Source organism: Podarcis erhardii (assembly GCF_964252035.2).
Source record: "Podarcis erhardii genome assembly, chromosome: 2".
Lineage (NCBI taxonomy): Eukaryota > Metazoa > Chordata > Lepidosauria > Squamata > Lacertidae > Podarcis > Podarcis erhardii.
In genome coordinates, this window is record NC_138498.1 from 76,786,356 (window position 1) to 76,801,309 (window position 14,954).

A 14,954-nucleotide genomic window follows, 5' to 3' on the forward strand; every position below is an offset into this window, starting at 1 on the left:
AGCTCTTGTTTTCTGCGCCTGATAGCGGCTGCACAGAATTTAGCAACATTGATCGTAATTACAGGAACCTTATCTTCTACCAAGGCTCTCATACATTGAAGTTCTGATTCATTTTTAAGCTTTTGTAGAACTGGGGCAATAAAGGTCAGGCGTAGATCCTCGTAATAGCTACAGTGCAGCAATACATGCAAACTTGTTTCCACTTCCGATGAGCCACATGGGCAAACACGTGACTCATATGGTTTGCCCTCATATCTGCCTAACAGCAGGGCAGAGGGCAGAACGTTTAATCTGGCCAGGGTAAAGGAATGTCTGTACTTAGGTATTTGTAAATCAGCCAGATAGTTTGCGGGTGAGAACCCTCTCCCAAAGTCTCTAATTGTGGCGTGTTTATCCATTTTGCCCATATGACATTGCAGCTCTATGTCCCTAATGCGCTGGAGCACTTGACTTCTGGCTCTCTCATATCCTGCCGCTATCAAGATCTGCGGGGAGAATCCCAAGCTTCTTATCTTTTCAAACAGTGAAGCTTTCCAGGTAGAATGAAAGGTGTCTAAGAGTGTTAAGGGCGCCAAACCGGCCGGGAAAAAAATAAGTTTTAACCAGTAGTGTATCTTTAGAATCCACAAACGCGCGTTAACGGGTAGTTGTCCAACTTCTAAGCGGACAGCTATATTAGATACACAGGGAGGGATCCCCAATAAACACCGATAGAATTTTGCTTGAAATGCCTCCATAGGCGCAAAATTTTTAAAACTGCAAACCTGGGATCCATAGGTGAGTTGTGGGAGTATTTTTGCAGCAAAAACCTGGGAGGCCGCTGGAACGTATTTTCCCCCTTTCCCATGAAAGAATCTTGTAAGGGCTTTGTTGGCCCTTCCTGCGTTGGCAATGGCGTTTATCATCTGTTGGTGCCACGAGACCCTTTCCTGAAAAGTTATTCCCAGGTATTTGAAAGTTGCTACCTGGTCAATAGGTTGACCATTAATTCTCCATTTGTGTTTCCTTCTTTTTTTTGAAAACACCATAATTTTAGATTTGCTGTAATTTATTAATAGTTGTTCTGCTTGACAATAATCAGCAAGTGATCTCAAAAGCTTCCTCAAGCCAACGCAGGAAAAGGAGAGTAGGACTGCGTCGTCCGCATACAGAAGCACCGGGAGGGGCATACCTGCCAGTTTGGGAGGGTGGGCATTTTCTTTCGCCATATTTACTGCTAGAGAGTTAATATAAAAATTAAATAGCATTGGCGCGAGGACACATCCTGGTTTAACCCCATAGTGTGTTTTAATTTCTTTAGTTAGATGGCCTGACCGATCGCATCTTACCCTCACCCTGGTGTTTTCGTATAGACCACGGATAAGGCGTAATAAGCGTTTATCTATGTTTGTAGCGCCAAGCTTTTCCCAGAGTCTATCCCTTGGTATTAGATCAAAGGCCGATTTGAAATCCACAAAAGCTGCATATAAAGACCCCCCTTTTCTAGAGTATTTGTCTGCCAGGTGTTGAAGGATAAGGGCCTGGTCTATAGTTGAACGCTTTGCTCTAAAACCAGCTTGAGCTTCTGATAGAATATGCTCTCTTTCCATCCACTCCACTAATTTGTCACATAAATGAGCAGCGTATAGTTTGCTGATAATACTTAATAGACTGATTGGTCTATAGTTAGCTGGCTCAGATCTGTTTCCTTTCTTGAATATTGGAATGATGATGGCTAAACCCCAGTCCTCAGGGATAATAGCTGTTTGATTTATACTAGTGAATAAGGCGGCTAGCACAGGGGCCCACCATTCAACATTTGCCTTAAGAATTTCTGGTGGGATATTGTCAGCACCCGGGGCTTTCAGCATCACCCTTTGTGGCCCCATGCTCTTTTTTCACCCCTTGCATTTGAAAGCAGCGAATTATATACAGTTAGCATCCCTCTACTGATGGAAGACTGTTTGAGCCTTCTGAGAGTGGAACACCCTCCAATACACAATTTCTCCTGCACCCCCCACCCCATCCTGGTCTGCAATGGAGGGTCAGGAGATCCTTCAAAATAGCTTGGGAGGTGGTGTTGGGTTGCAAGGAGGCAAGGGAAATAATAAAAAAGCCACAGGGAGGTTAAGTGCTCAACAAACAATAATGTTAGGATAATTGTTCAACTGAATTGCTTTGCAGCATACAACATTCTGAACTGTATGTGCCACTATGTAGTTCATCAAATATTCTTCTATTGTTATAGAATTGGGGGGTTCATTGTGCCTGGGAGTCTCAACCATCTACAAAACTGGGGCCTATACAAGAGGAAACCAGCTTCCTTGTAATATGATGGCCCTAGCTGGCCCAGCTAAGTATCCCCATTTGCATTACCAGGCTCCATGGAGAGGTGACCATGTTCCATGGAGACAACTGAGGGATTAGGTCCTTCAGGAAAGGGGAGGCATTTTTCCCACCTCCTCACCTGACTGGAGGTGACACCATCTTGTAAGGAGGAGAACAATACCCAGGACTAGTCTGCCTGTTAGTGTGATGGCCTGGGATTCCGATTCAGAGGATGAACCAGAGGAATCCTAGCCTGCACAGGAGTCCCCGCCTCCAGGGCCGGCTGAACTGGGGCAAGGCCTAGATGCTGAAGAGCCTGCACCTGTGGCAGAGCACCAGGAGCTGGCCCCAGGTGAAACCCTTCCGGCCCCAGAGGGGCTTGAGGACTCAGTGGCTACAGGTGAGCCTCCTCCAGGGCCCAGTAACCCTTCGGCCTCTCCTGATCTGCAGAGGCTTAGGGCAGAGAGGCGAAGGGAACTGGTTGCTCCCAGGAGGAGTGCTCGCCTTAAGGCCAGAGGAGGCGGGGCTCCTGGGGGCCGGGACCGCCCCTGGCCTTAGAAGAGGATAAAAGCCCAGTCAGCCCGGTCCCAGGTTGCGGGAGCAACGTCGTTGTTGGCTTTGGACCTTCCTGTGTTCCTGATCCCTGCTTGGCCTCCTGTTCCTGACCATCTGGTGCTCCTGTTCCCTGCTCGGCCTCCTGTTCCTGACCATCCGGTGTTCCTGTACCCTGCTCGGCCTCCTGTTCCAGCGTTCCTGTTCCCCGCCCGGCTCTCCGCCTCGGACCTCGCCCCTCTTCGTGTGGACTCAGACTACGCTCACGGTACCTTTCCCCCGGGTCCAGCACAGTTAGTGTTGACTTGGAATGGCTGCTTACCCTGCTGGTTTTGGCCCATCACAGCCTTTTCCTCCACCCCTGAGGAGAGGGGTAAGAGTCGCCTCTTCACAGCCGACCTTTGGGTCCTCTCCCAGCTGCCTGCTTTGGATGGCAGGATAGATTTTCAACACACACACAAATTGAACTGCCCAACCAGGAGCAGGCAAGGGGCTGGAGTCTAGATGATGGACCAGAGTCAGTAAGTCTTCATTCCAGTCCACTGCCTGGGAAAAAGGCTGTGCTCTTGCCACTCGGCGCAGTCGGATAAAGCATTGGGTGGGATGGTAACCCATTAAAGGGTTTGGGGTGAATTGGTACATCATCCCAACCTAAAGCAGGTGCGATACCAGGGTACTGTGTTAGAGGGGTCTAAGTGGAAGTCTCTGTCCAAAAGCCAAGCCTGGGGCAGATAGACTATAGAGCTTCCACCTAGAATTAAGGTAATTTTCACGCTGGGCACCAATGGGTGAAAACACAAATTCCTCCAGTTATTTGTGGGAGGAAGTTGTTTTTCTGTAAGGGAAAAAAGGTACTTAGCCAAAACCAGAACTGCCATGCTTTATTGGTTTTACAGCTCAGAATTATAACCACATTTGGAACTGAGACACTGTTCTGGAACATAAAATAGAAGAGATCCATGTATGTTTGTAACAAAATTGGTCATAATAATACCAGCCTGCGCCCAATAACTACTGCTCTACTCGAATCATCCACTACGCAGCTAAGAAAGGTAAAAAAGCAAACAAGCCCCCCCCCATATAAAAATAAGTGCCTTTCTTTCAAGACAAGTTCTCTTGTTAATTAGGAATTAAAAGAATTAACAGCGCAAGAAATAAGACTGGTGCATGTGAAAGCAAAATAAGGGGTTTAGTATTCCATGTATATTTGCTGCAGATCTTGAAACTGGCAGTCAGCCAAAGACACTCTTTGGAGGCTCTTCTTTGGGTTTATCAAATACCGTTTCCCCCCCTGTGCGGTCTCGGCTGAATATGGATGGTGCAGCAGAGCCAGCTTGCTCTGGAAAAAGAACCGGAGACAATTAATACCGCAGCAAGAATGCTTCACACTCAACAGCAGCTGTGAAAAGGTTCCCTGAAATATACATAATGTCACACACCCAGGGGCTCAGTGTGCACAGAAGTGCTGGATACTTGGATCTCATTGGCAGAGGCGCTTTTTTAAAAAATACAATACATTTATCTAGAGAAGTGACCTATCCTCTCCATCTTGAAAAGCTTCCCCTGAGAAGATAAGGCAGGAATATTTACCATTTAGTGTTTAATGTAGATGAACAGTTGTAGTTTTTTTGGGTTGTGTGTGCCCTGGGAGCATAGTGTTATGGCAAAAGTAGCGTAATCCTGCAAACAGCATTATGATCACAGTATAAAACCTATCAGGGAGGGGAGAATCTTGCTGTCATGGCAATATCTGCTAGGAAAGAAAGACCTTGTGTGGGGTAGGGGATTTTTTCTTTTAATGGGGAAAGAGAAGGCCTATACTCAGTTGGCACATGTTCTGGAGAAAACGGAGAGAGAGAAAGAAAAATGTTTTTGTAAGCGCAAGACATTGTTGCATAAAAGGGGCACCCATTCATGGTTTATGTTTCATTTCTGATGGGATACAGCTTAGCTTTCCAAACTGTGTGTTGTGACACGTGAGTGTGTCAGCTGTAGTGTGTAGGTGTGTCGTGTGAACGCTCCCTGCGCTCCTCCCGGGCCTGGAAAGGGGTTAGCTTAACCTCCTGTTTGTAGTAAAACTAAATTACTCTATCGCGAAATGATATGTCTAAAAGGTGCTTCACCAACATGAAAGGCCAGTTGTAAGCAGAACTTTGATTCACATGCAGTTGGAAACATGTGCCCCTAGTATCTACTTAGCGTTGGATGTTGAGTAATCTGCTGTTTAAAGGACTATTCAAGCATCCATTCTTCCAGCTCTCAGGTTACATCATATCGCAGAAAGGATTGCAGTAGACACTCACCACATTGCTTCATGACTTGGTAGGTTTTGGATTTGATTTCCTGGTTGCCAGAGAGCTTCCCTCTAGCCCCTCTGAGATCTTCTTCCTTTACTGGAGGGCGCTTCTTCTTCACAGGAGCTGGCTAAAAAGGAATACATTTGTATAAAAAGATGGAGCAGCATAACTGCAACAGAGGTAACTTGCTGCCTTATCCATTTTAAGCTATCACCATCCTATCACCTGGCCACATTCCTTCAGGTAACCACATGAAATGCTTAAGATTATTATTATTATTTGCATTTAATGTGCATTAAATGTGCATTCTGTAGTTGACCACCTTTGTAATGTTTTATTTAGAAATCTTTAAGATAACATTTTAGTTTCCTGTTAGTTATGTTGCTTTGGATGTATACCGTATACATTATTCAGTAATGTTTTATTCTTGATTTATTTGATGTTTTAATGTAGGTTGTAAACCACTTTGAGATTCCTTCCCCCTTATAAAGTGGTATAGAAATGAAATGAATACTAGCACTAATAATAATAATAATAATAATAATAATAATAATAATAATAATAATAGATTTAAGCTCATTGGGTAAGGAACTTTATGTAAATTTGGGGGACTATGTCAATTGATGGTGCTGTGTAATGAGGAGAAGGTGATGTCAATGCACAAGAGTAGCTGTTGCCCATGTCCTGTCCTTAAGGATGTGTGTACAGATTGGACACTGTGTTCTACACACTGGGAAGCACCGAATATAAAAATAAACTTGATGCATTTTAACTTGCCCCAGTTCAGCTTTCTAGTGCAATTGCTTTGGAAAACAGAAGAGAGATGCCACCACTTTGTGTGCACATTTTTTGGAAGTAAATTCTATTTTTGGTTTTGTTTAACTTGGTGGTCTTGAACATAACCACTCTGAGATTTTCTCGAATGCAAAATCATTTCTCTTTGCCCATAATAAGTGGGAGGTACTCTTTTTGCTAAATCAACAATAAGGCTGGCATGTTCATCTTGGTATAGAGTAGACATAAATTGATATGGGCACAAAAACCCTCAAATTAATTGGCTTACACAATGAAGCCCTTTAAATCAAAAGATTTGTAGCAATGGAGATGTCTACATATTTAAAGAATGTGTGGGAATAGCTTGCTTCCAGTTTACTGTGGGAACCAAATAAAAAAAAAGAAGAAATCAGACCCCTAGGGAAGCAAAGAACAGCGCCAGGCAAAGAACAAATTAAAGGCTGACTTTTAAAAGCTTGCTTTTCAAAAACTGTCCAGCAGCAATGGGCAGACAATGACGGCATTCAAATATTTTGGGGTCGGGGGAAGCTCGGGTTTTCCCCGCCCCAGCCCCACGCCTGGGGGGAAAATAATATTTTTTTCTTTATCCCCCCCCCAAAATTAGGTGCGCCCTATGGGCCGGTGCGCCCTATGGGGCGAAAAATACGGTAAATCATTGTATAAGCTTCTGTGCTTTCAGATGGTCAGTTTACTGAGTATTCATCCTGATCTGTTTGCAGAAAGGTTAGACAATGTTGGCTGTTTAATGAGCATTTATTCTGATGTGGTTGTGGGGAGGTTAGACAATGCTGTATCAAAACAAGTGTTTTCTCACAGTTCTCCGGGCATTTTCCAGCCACCTTATTGCAAAAGCTTGCTTTTTCAGGGAAGTGAGATTGTGGCAGAAGACCTACCAATAATTGTGGAAAGTGAATTTGCCAGTATGTGGCCGAACCCCCAAAATAGTGACATTCTGGAATTGCCCTAGAGTCCACTTCACCAGGCGCATGAAGTGGGATCCTCAGTTGCTAGTTAACAAATGCATGCATCCAATAGTGTGCAATCAATGGACTAGGGGGATTGGCTAGTCTCCTAAATGTTCCTGGTAAATCAGAATATTAAAGTCTGGCTCCTCCTTTCCAAAGCCCAGGAAGCTTCTGTCCGGATTAGGGAGGGAGGCGCGATGCCCACATGCAGGACGACAGGACATATTCCCATCCCCCATTGCCCTTAGAAGCTGGGGCCTCTGGCCCTAACTGTCCTCCTACAAAAAAATTCACTGCACGCCACTGCATGCATAATAATAAAAAGTGTGTCTTTTAAACAGGCCATGAGACTCTTTGCTGTTTTCGCTACCACAGATTTATAAAAGGTAAAGGTAAAAGTAAATGACCCATGGCGTTGCGGCACTCATCTCGCTTTCAGGCAGAGGGAGCCGGCGTTTGTCCACAGACAGCTTTCCGGGTCATGTGACCAGCGTGACTTGAGCGCTTCTGGCACAACAGAACACTGTGATGGAAACCAGAGCACACAGAAACGCAGTTTACCTTCCCGCTGCAGCGGTACCTGTTTATCTACTTGCACTGGTGTGCTTTCAAACTGCTAGGTTGGCAGGAGCTGGGACAGAGCAACGGGAGCTCACCCTGTTGCAGGGATTCGAACCGCCAACCTTCTGATTGGCAAGCCCAAGAGGCTCAGTGGTTTAGACCACAGTGCTACCAGCGTCCCCACAGATTGATAATGCCTATAACTGAAGTACTTTTCTGCAGATCAGCCAACACCTGGCTGTTTGTCGTGCTGGCACGGCCATTCCACAGGAGCAACTCACCATGTTATAAACAACCAAATGAGTTAAAAGCAGGCCCCATGAGGTCAGGGAACTTTCAGACCTAGCCCTGCCTCCTCTCCCCCATGATAGAAAAGCAGTCAACAAGCACTATAGCCCAGAGAGATCAGCAGCTCTGCTGGCATCAAGACCATAATACGATTCCTGCCAGTGAACACATTATTTCCAGTGTTAATGAAGTGACAAATTTAGTCATGGGCAAAGCTTTCAGCCTGCAACCATTCCTGTGCTTGCCGTACCAACAATCTATCCTACCATTTATCTGAAACTGTGGCAGGGAAATGAGTGCTTGTTTAGAAGATCTTTAGTATTCCTTCAGTGAATATTTACTTTGAACAGACACTAAGCAGAACAAAATTCCTATGCACAGCCTCCTAAAGCAGCTTCTGAATAGTTGCTGCCTGTGTGCCTAATCTGCTCCAAAACTCCCTTTCGTCCTAGCCCTGACATAATTGGTTCCATTAGGAAAGCATGGTTTGCCTCCATATGATGAAAACCCCTATCTTGCCATATTTTGAAGAGCAAAAAGAGGATGCTATGACGGCCAATCAAAACAAGTAAGTGCAATTTGTCTCAAATTCTGCTCTTGAAAAAGGGGATGCGTCCTGGAAAAAGAGAACACATGGCAATCCGACATACAAGGCAGCTCTACACTGAGCCTTGTTAGCATAATGTTCCCCTGCAAAAAACGCCCACCTCATCTTGAAAGATGGATAGGAAGAAAAGTTCAGCTTTACAAATTGTTCAACCAACTGTTAACACAAGTATTGTAAAACATTTGCCTCAACAGCAAACTTTATTCTGTTGTCAGAAGTTAGCAGAACGTTATGTCATTAAGATTGAGGTATCATTGCTCAAGCAAAGCTGAACACGTACATAACCCCAAGATTCAAGAATTCTATAAAAATATTAGCATGTATTAAAACACTAACCCTATATCCTTAAATGTATTCATTGATACTGGAAGGGGGAAAGCAGGATAGCAGGAGAAAGCTAAAAACACATTTTTCTTAGTCCCCAAAACTTGCTAGAATAGTTAATTGCTGAACCCAAGATCCCAAAGCTGTGCAGCACCAACTTTGCTGATTCAGTTTGCAGCTATAGCATTGACAGAGCTGCAGATAAGCACAATGCTGACCAGTATTAATGCTAGAAAAACAAAGGAAAAAATAAAAGCTAGTTATACCTGTGACATCGCTGTAGCACTTGCACTAAGAGTACCAGTAGTCTCCTTGTTTAAAATCCAAAGGCTGAAGTAGTCGGCTTTCTCTAACTTTTATAGACTCTTGTGTGAGGTCAGTCTACTGGGTCATCTTCCTAATCTAGTTCCTGGAGTGTTTGAGGTTGACACAGCCTTGATGTTGAGAGGTTTATTCTTAGCGGTGACTGAGGTTCACAGCATTTACTGAGCTGTGTGGCTGAAGCGAGAAGAACCACACAAGTGACAAGAAAAGACAGCTGGGCCAGCAGAACTATGTGGAAGTCTTGTCCTTTCTGCTTGAACAAGTACTTGTTCCAAGGGAACCCTCTGAGCCTCTATTTATAGCCTTAAAGGGCAGTGCTTTGTGTTGCAGATGCTCAATTTAGGCTGCAGTATTAGGCATACATATATAAATCTCATGGAAAGTCAGTAGGGCAGAACTAGTTGTAATGAGGGTAAAAAGGAGTCTTTCCCCTACTTCCCCATAATGTTGGGGTAGGGACACTCACTGTGGAGAAAATTTAAGTGGGGAAAATGAGGTGCTTGAACTTCCCAGTTGCTAATTCTCCTCAGCAAAAAGTCAATCTTCTGGGCCATTTTAATATCAATTTCCACTACTCTCTCCAGCTGAATTCCAAAAGCAAGAAGTAGGCCTTGATGAGATAAGTACAGCTGAGGGGAAGGGGATATGGATGAAGGCAAACAAGATGAAACTTCATCTAGACAAGCTGTTGATTAGGAACTCAAATTCTGGATGGAGATATCCTACAACTGGCACCATCTCTGTGTACACACATGGTCTCAGTGGCTGGGAACGCCTTTGCCAGCTTCAACTGCTTTGCTGACTGCAGCAACCCTACTGGAGAAAGGGAACCAGGTCTCAGGCATAACTCATGCACTGAGTCAATTTACATTGGACCTCCTCAGTGCTCTTCATGTGGGGCCATCTTCAATAAAATAGTTAAGAAATGACCACTGGGTTACCAGATTCAACCCCTTTGCAGTATCTGCTACCGCCAGTTAACTGTATCTTAAATAAATCCAATATGCAGGTAATGAAGTGAAGCAAGCTAGGGACATTTTTTTATTAAGTCAAAACTTTATTGTAAACCATGATTTAGGTACATAACATTCTTTCCATTTTAATGAAACACCATAAGTTAAACATGATCCGGAGGACATCTTGACTTGCATTTTTAACTTTAAGGGACCTACTTTTTATTTCGAATCCCAGATGCACCCAAAAATCCTAATTGCAAAGAGTATCCCTTAAAAAAACAAAACACATTTGCTTTGTAAAACCATAGTAATTTCCTGTCATTTAACTGGAAACTTTTACAAAAGTTTTGATGTATTGCAAGTTTCCTAGCGGCCGATGTGGCTGGTTTTGTTGCGTTCACCACCACACTGCTTTTGTATGGATGCTGCAATCTGCAATTAGCCATGCACAGGGGCGAAGATGCCCAGATTTCAAAATAGGAAATGTTAAGGCTGAACAGCCCTCCTCCCACCGCTTTCCTTCCAGCAAGGCATAGCTGGAAACCAAGCACATGCTTGTGAGGGGAATGCCTTTGGAACACTTTGCATTGCTGTAGTTCGGTTCACAAGTCAACGAGTATGAGGTCTTTTCCCTGAAGAGAAGCTTGTAACACATTTTTTTCCAGCAACATTAACACACAGCATTTCATTTAAAGATAGTATGGGAGACACTAATATGTTTAAAAACAGAAAATGATGACTACATAACCACCACAGGATGTCCCAAATAATTATGTCGGGCACATGATATCATGCACAGTCAATGAGGCAAATCATGGTCTGTTTCATTTTTGGATCTCATCCATTTGGCAAGGGGAAACTGATAGTCTCTCCATTGAATTCAGCACACGGTACTATTTTTGTTTTAAGCGTAGAAAGAACTGGACCACATTAGTCACATTAGAATCAGGTTTCTCAAGCACAGACTGAAGTACACTTTTTTGTGACAAGAACTTTACAAATTGACCTTCAGAGTTCCACTTAGGTTTTGCCTACTTCCTCTGCCCTCTTCAAACTGCCACAACTCACTGAAGAGCAAGCCAATACACCCCAAATCAATTTAAGGGCAAGCAAAAATGCAGCACTGTAAAGAATAGAACATAGGCAATTTCAGCTAGGCTGTATCCTGCCCCTGCTCCCATTCAAAATTATTGTTCCTTTATTCTATTGCACCTTTCCAAAAGTAATTAGTTTGTTTTACAGAAGAGCTTAGAGCAAAATTCAAGCCATTCTCCAACTTCTTCACATGTTAACTTTGACGTGATGTAGCAATGACCACTAGCTTTGACAGCTTTATGGACGTTTACAGACAACTGATTTAACAGCTGTGACAACCATGCGGGACCTCTGTATAAAAGCAGTGTGTACCTCTAAATGCCAGCTACTGGGGACTTGACAGCAGAAGGCCATTAATTTGATGTCCCGCGTAACAGCTAGAGCAGCCTTTCTCAACCTTGGGTCCTCAGACATTGTTGGACTACAACTCCCAGCATCCCTAGCCAGCAGGGCCTGTGGTCAGGGATTATGGGAGTTGTAGCCCAACAACAAATGGGAAGCCAAGGTTGAGAAAGGCTGGCCTAGAGGAATCTGACTGCTGTGGGAAACATAGATCTAGATGCGACCCACAAAGGCAATTTTTATTGTTCTTAAATGTGGTCCATGCACACTTATTGACATCTGAGCATTTTAAACCCATCTTTGGCCAGTACTGCTTCATCATGTCAAGCTGCAAGACACAAAAAGCACCGTGAAATACAACAATGAAGCAAAAAAGATGAACAGAATACCCTTTATTCTTTAGGTTTTTTAATTAAGCTGCCCTCCAATGCCTCATGCTATTCAATAAAATGGTAAATCTGAGGTCTCCTCCAAGTTGGAATATTTAACACAATTAAGGCTTTGGGTTCATTTTTTACAATTCCCCATCCCAACACTGTTTAAAACAGACATTTCATGTAACTGAAGCCACAGGAAGAAATGAATAAAGTTAAGCTTTTGGATTTAGTCAGCTAGGTATTATTAAACTGAAAAATAAATAAATGGCCTACAGTTTCATCTCGGTTTGTTTCACTACCTCAGGTAAAGTAAGTTAAATTGACAAATTATATCCGTATCTGCCATTCTGCAGAAATGAGATGCCATCCACACAATTTTGAGTCCCTGAATGAACTTTTAAAAATAGATTACAGGTATGGACCACCCCATCGGCACGGGGACCCAAGCATGAGGGAGAGGTGCTTTAATCATTTCCCCTCTGCTGTGGCACCAATCCAGAGGAGGCCCATACATGTTTTTTGCATATAAATCTTACTAAGGATAAAGATGTGGATGTATTGGGGAGAAGGCCTCCCATAAACATCTAATTTGTCCCCAAGAATCTCACAAAGGTGTGATGGAACCTGCCTTCAGGTGTGATTCTTGACAGAACAGGCATTTTCCTGCCTCCTAATAGAGGCTTCGCTTAACTTTATTTTGAGATAAGCATCATTTTCCTTTGTTTTCAGCCTGAACACCAACATGTAACAACGTATTGCAGATATGATGCTGTGGTAAAGAAACAACCCCCACCATTCATTATGTAGTTCCGAAATGCATCGCCCATTAAGATGCTTCTTATGGGCAGCTGGGCAAGTGAGGCAAATGTCACTCCCCTCAGAACTACCGCCGTTAAGCTAGCAAAAAGCAACAATGGAGCCTTGCATTGTACCTCCCAAAGTCCAGGGATATCCCCCAACACCAGCTGCCTGTGTAGCTGACCACATTAAAGACAGACTACACATATAAAAACTGTAAAAAAATATATCTGAAAAGTCTGAGCTCCTGTCGTTGAAAGTGTTGTAAGGCTTGAAATACAGTCTGATATTCAGATACCATAAATTACAGATTTGCATCCCCCCCCTTCTTATTCTGAAAACACTTTTGCTGTTTTGATGTATCAAAGATTTAAATGAGCATGGAAAACTGCCAAACAGTAACTAGAATCAAAATAAGTTGTGGGCACCAAATCAGGTAGGCAAGTATTCCATTGACAAGAGAGATATTCTCAGTTACCATAGGACAGCAAAACAACGAAAGCGGCAACTACCACGATGTTGTTAATGGGTGAATATATGCATTAGGTGCTGTTACCTCTGGCCTTATTTTGTTCTTAGGAAATTGAGGAATGAGTTACTGCTAAAAGTGATCAGCACACTTAGTAACAGTAAGAAACACTCTAAGGAAGAACAGAATTACAAATCCTGTTACATCACTATTCATAACTGTCGATCACATGAAGGCCCAACTGTTATTGTTTCAAGGAAAGATTGTAATATCATATATATAGAAAAGGAATGTTGCTTCAGATTTGGAATAGTTGAGATATGGGCTCAGAAGACTTGCAAGCACTTAAGAAACCAACATTACTGAAGTCTCTAAAATGTTCAGCGACAAATAGAATTGCCAATTATTGTTGCTTTTATGCTAAAGTGCACAGGACCTTGTATACACCAAATGGTCTTCAGGTCACAGAAGTGACCAGGGATTTAATCTGCCAACATCTTGCAGGCTTTCACTGTGTTTTGGTTTAGCCAGGCTTGCGCAGAACTCCCATTCGAGGCCATGTGTAGCTAGTAGCCACTTGGCCACCATTTCCCTTTGTCACATGACTCTCCTTTATATGACAGACACATTTTTTTTTTTTTTGCTGCAAGTTTTTGACCTTTTCACCACACACAGAAAGTAACAACATAATATTCTTTGACAAACAAAATCCTTAAATATCCCAGTATGAAAATATAACTTAAATATAAAAGTTCAAATAGGTTAGAGGAGCTTTGGGGTAGGGAGGTGGGGCAACTTTGACAGCCAAAAGTACCCTTAAGAAGTAAAGTTACATAAGAATATTAAGTTACGATTTGTAACTGCAAAACTATTCTGTCCTAGGAATATGTTGCAAAAGCCTTTTTTTTTTTAAGTAATAAAACATACTGATTCAAATGTTGTTAATCCGACGTCTCTCTCATAATATCGTTCAGGAACCATAGCAGAAACAATGGTGCTCTATGGCGCCTTTTTCAAAAGGGTCACGTACAAATCGCCTTGGTAACAAGAATTTTTCCACCCATGATGAAAAGGTACTCTTGCATATTTGGTCAGTGTTTCCATAGTGCAACTGAACAGGTAGCTTTCCCCACTATCCATGTTCTGTTTCTTCTGAGTCAGTTTCCAGGCAATAAGCATAGTGTTGCCAAGTGAAAAATCCACTGTCCATAGAAGCATCTGTCATAAAACCTGCAAATGTGCAGGCCACAGAATCTGTCATACAGGCAGACCAAATCGATGCTTCTTTTTCTTTACAGACTTTAAGTTAGTCAGTCTCCGAAGATCCTCTTCAACATCTGATTCTTCCATTTCATCGTCTGCTGAAATTAGGATCTATAGGCAAAATTTTGACATGCAATTAGACAGAACTCGTACCCAAAAGTATCTTCAAATGCAAACACACTTTTATAAGGGGGAGAGGGAAGTGTTGCAAGCTAAACAAGTACAGTGGTGCCTTGCAAGATGAAATTAATCCGTTCCGTGAGGCTCTTCGTATAGCGGTTTTTTCGTCCAGCGAAGCAAGCCCATTGACAGCTTAGCGGATTAGCGCTATTAGCGGTTTAGCGGCTTTTAGCGGATCAGCTGATAAGCGGCTTAGGGCTTAGAAAAGGGGGGGGAGGGAAAAAACCCCGCAGGAACTTGCAAGACATTTTCGTCTTGCGTAGCAAGCCCATAGGGAAATTCGTTTTGCGAAGCGCCTCCAAAACAGAAAACCCTTTCGTCTAGCGGGTTTTCCGTCTTGCGAGGCGTTCGTCTTGCGGGGCACCACTGTAGTATGTATGACTCACTTGGGTCTTTAAGTAACTGTTAACCTTGCCCTTTATCAACACCGCAAAAAGGAGTAGATACAGTACCG

The 14,954-nt window shown here is 43.1% G+C and overlaps 2 protein-coding genes across 3 annotated transcripts in view; both read right to left on the reverse strand.

Moving 5' to 3' along the window:
* Positions 1–3,721: 3,721 nt before the first annotated feature.
* On the reverse strand, positions 3,722–9,247 carry MUSTN1 (musculoskeletal, embryonic nuclear protein 1). Its single transcript, XM_081848593.1, has 3 exons — positions 8,963–9,247; positions 5,163–5,283; positions 3,722–4,198 (listed from the first exon to the last, which is right to left on the reverse strand). The coding sequence occupies exons 1-3, from the start codon at positions 8,969–8,971 to the stop codon at positions 4,092–4,094; spliced, it is 237 nt and encodes a 78-aa protein (XP_081704719.1). The 5' UTR covers positions 8,972–9,247; the 3' UTR covers positions 3,722–4,091.
* An 809-nt stretch (positions 9,248–10,056) lies between these two features.
* The window catches only part of LOC309334317 (store-operated calcium entry regulator STIMATE-like), a 39,677-nt gene continuing 34,779 nt past the window's right edge, over positions 10,057–14,954 (reverse strand). For both annotated transcript variants that reach the window (XM_081848568.1, XM_081848567.1), the window contains one exon: positions 10,057–14,431. In XM_081848568.1, the coding sequence (XP_081704694.1) occupies positions 14,315–14,431 (117 nt within the window). In that variant the 3' untranslated portion in view covers positions 10,057–14,314. The remainder of the gene's footprint in view (positions 14,432–14,954) is intronic.

Coding starts and splice junctions, on each gene's coding strand:
- MUSTN1 (XM_081848593.1), bottom strand. Junction 4,199..5,162: donor CCAAGTCATGAAGCAATGTG/GTGAGTGTCTAC, acceptor TTCTTTTTCCAG/AGCAAGCTGGCTCTGCTGCA.